The 2,449-nt window shown below is 47.0% G+C and overlaps 1 protein-coding gene across 1 annotated transcript in view; it reads left to right on the top strand.

Moving 5' to 3' along the window:
• Positions 1-301: 301 nt before the first annotated feature.
• The window catches only part of LOC129710274 (glucose-6-phosphatase catalytic subunit 1-like), a 4,705-nt gene continuing 2,557 nt past the window's right edge, over positions 302-2,449 (top strand). The window contains exons 1-4 of the mRNA XM_055657161.1: positions 302-610; positions 1,362-1,471; positions 1,578-1,683; positions 2,313-2,428. Coding sequence (XP_055513136.1) covers positions 375-610; positions 1,362-1,471; positions 1,578-1,683; positions 2,313-2,428 — 568 coding nt within the window. The 5' untranslated portion in view covers positions 302-374. The remainder of the gene's footprint in view (positions 611-1,361; positions 1,472-1,577; positions 1,684-2,312; positions 2,429-2,449) is intronic.

Raw genomic sequence — 2,449 nt, 5'->3', positions numbered from 1 at the left:
AATCAGCCTTCAGCTATTTAAAGCCTACTGGTGAAGAAAATAGGACTATGATTGAACAATTGCACTAGATTGAGTGCACTAAAGAAGCCTAACCAACTGTTATTGTCCAATTTCAAGGCTTGTTTGATGAATCAATAAGCCAGATACCGAAGGTATTTTCAATGCGAATGCTTTAAATCCACTTGCGTCAGTTTGAAATGATGCTACGTTGATTGTTGACTTTGGGTGAAATTTGCCAGTCCAAAGATTGCTCATTGTACGCGAGTTGTTTTGCTGGCGGTAGTATATAGCAGACCCACTGAGTTTGGGACAACAGATCGACTGGCGGTGAACATCAGGGAGAGACTGGCCACTACTTTGACAGCAACTGATCCATGATGATGGACGCTGGCATGGACCTGCTCCACAGCTCTGGGGTGGAACTGGTGCAGTATCTACAGCTGAACTACAGGGACTCCCAGAGCTGGTTCACCTTTATCTCCTTCGCCGCCGACCTGAGAAACACTTTCTTTGTTTTCTTCCCCATCTGGTTCCACCTGTGTGAGGCGGTGGGGGTCAAACTCATCTGGGTGGCTGTCGTCGGGGACTGGCTCAACCTCATCTTTAAATGGTAAGTGTTGCCTTAAATTATCCTGGGACCCCCTTCAGATGAATTCTGAGCTTTGACTGCCAAACAGCACCGAATGAAAGGTCTAGAGAGCTATTGACCAAAGCGGACGTGGGACTAGCTCAATATATCAACCTGGCTGGCATGGAGTAGGTGGTGCCCTATTTCCATTATACACCAATTCGTTTGCAAGCTCTCCTGAATCATGTATGCCTACCTTTAAGCCACTATTTATTCCACAGTCACAGCTATTCAGCTGAGCCAAATAAACCCTCTCCATGGGGCCCAACTGTGGTGCAGTTGGTCGAGCCACTGTCTCACGGCACCAGAAACCCGAGTCCTGACCTCAGGGGCTGACTGCGCGGAGTTTGCACATTCTCCCTGTGACTGTGTGGGTTTACTCTGGGTGCTCCGGTTTCTGCCCACACACCAAAGACTGGATTGGAATGAAATGACTTGTGGAAACATCCAAAGCAGCGGCAATAGTACAGAGGCTGAGTGTTGGTTTGGTAATTGTGGTTTGGTAATTGAATTGGCCGCTGAAAATTGCCCCTAGTGTGTAGGGAGTAGTAAAATATGCGGGGCAATTGATAACAATATGGAGGGAATAAAAATAGATTTGACCAGTGTGGGATTAATGTAGATGGGTGATTGAAGATCAGTGTAGACTCAGTGGGCTAAGGGGCCTGTTTCCATGCTGTATCTCTATGACTCTATCACACGTCTGAAGTGTTCTCCCTTTTCTCTTCTGCAGGATATTATTTGGCCAGAGACCTTATTGGTGGGTTCATGAAACTTCCTATTATGGCAACTCATCTGTCCCTGTGCTTGAACAGTATCCCATCACCTGTGAAACTGGGCCAGGTATTGAGAGATCTTTGCGCCTCCAAATCATTTCATCCTCGTAACTCTGTTCTACTTCCGTGCGTTCCGCCTGCAGAACGTTGACCCCAAGTCTTGTGTGTTCCAGGAAGCCCCTCTGGCCACGCGATGGGATCGGCTGGAGTTTGGTACGTGATGGTGTCAGCGTTTTTAGCCTCTGTGCTTCGGAGGAAGCAGCAGGGTGCCCGGCGAGGGTAAGTCTCACGCTCGGGGCTTGTTGGCACTCGAGATCAGTTGCAATCCCAGGCACTTCAAAACCACCGGCTAAATTAGCAAAATGATCACTGTTGTCTTAATTTAAGGTCATGTCTTTATTTACCTTTACCGCTGCAACGTATTCCCTCTTGTCCGTACACATCACTCCTCTTTGATTCGTGCAAAGAAGTAAACTCCAAATAGAAAGCATTCAGGCTCATCATTGCATTGGGTGGTGGGAGCTGTGAGGCTTCACCACCATGTTACACTGAGCAGACTCTTCACAGAATGACACAAACACTTCACAGAGTGATTGGAATGAAATGACTTGTGGAAACATCCAAAGCAGCGGCAATAGTACAGAGGCTGCGTGTTGGGTTTGGTGTTCGACCCAGTTTTTAGACGGTTTAATGTTAGACCTAGTTTGAGAGGGTTTGATGTTAGACCCAGTTAGAAAGTGCTCGGGCCTCATTTCTGCCACATTGAGGGATAAATGGGAGGGAGAGAGGCACTAGGTTCAGAACTGACTTGCCCCATACTGCTCTAGGGTTACAATAGGACCAAAGCATTAGATTAAGTAATAATACTCTGGATTTTGTTGCCCTAAATGTTGCCATTTGTATTACAGATGGGTCCGTGCTGGATTATGGACAATATTCTGGGCGATTCAGTTCTGTGTCTGCTTATCTAGAGTATTTGTGGCCACACATTTCCCTCATCAAGTCTTCCTCGGAGTGCTGTCAGGTCAGTGGTTCCATACTCACT

This window comes from Leucoraja erinacea, chromosome 27 (assembly GCF_028641065.1).
Source record: "Leucoraja erinacea ecotype New England chromosome 27, Leri_hhj_1, whole genome shotgun sequence".
Classification (NCBI taxonomy): Eukaryota; Metazoa; Chordata; class Chondrichthyes; order Rajiformes; family Rajidae; genus Leucoraja; species Leucoraja erinaceus.
Note: the sequence above shows the minus strand (reverse complement) of the source record. Positions and strands in the feature narration are given on the sequence as shown.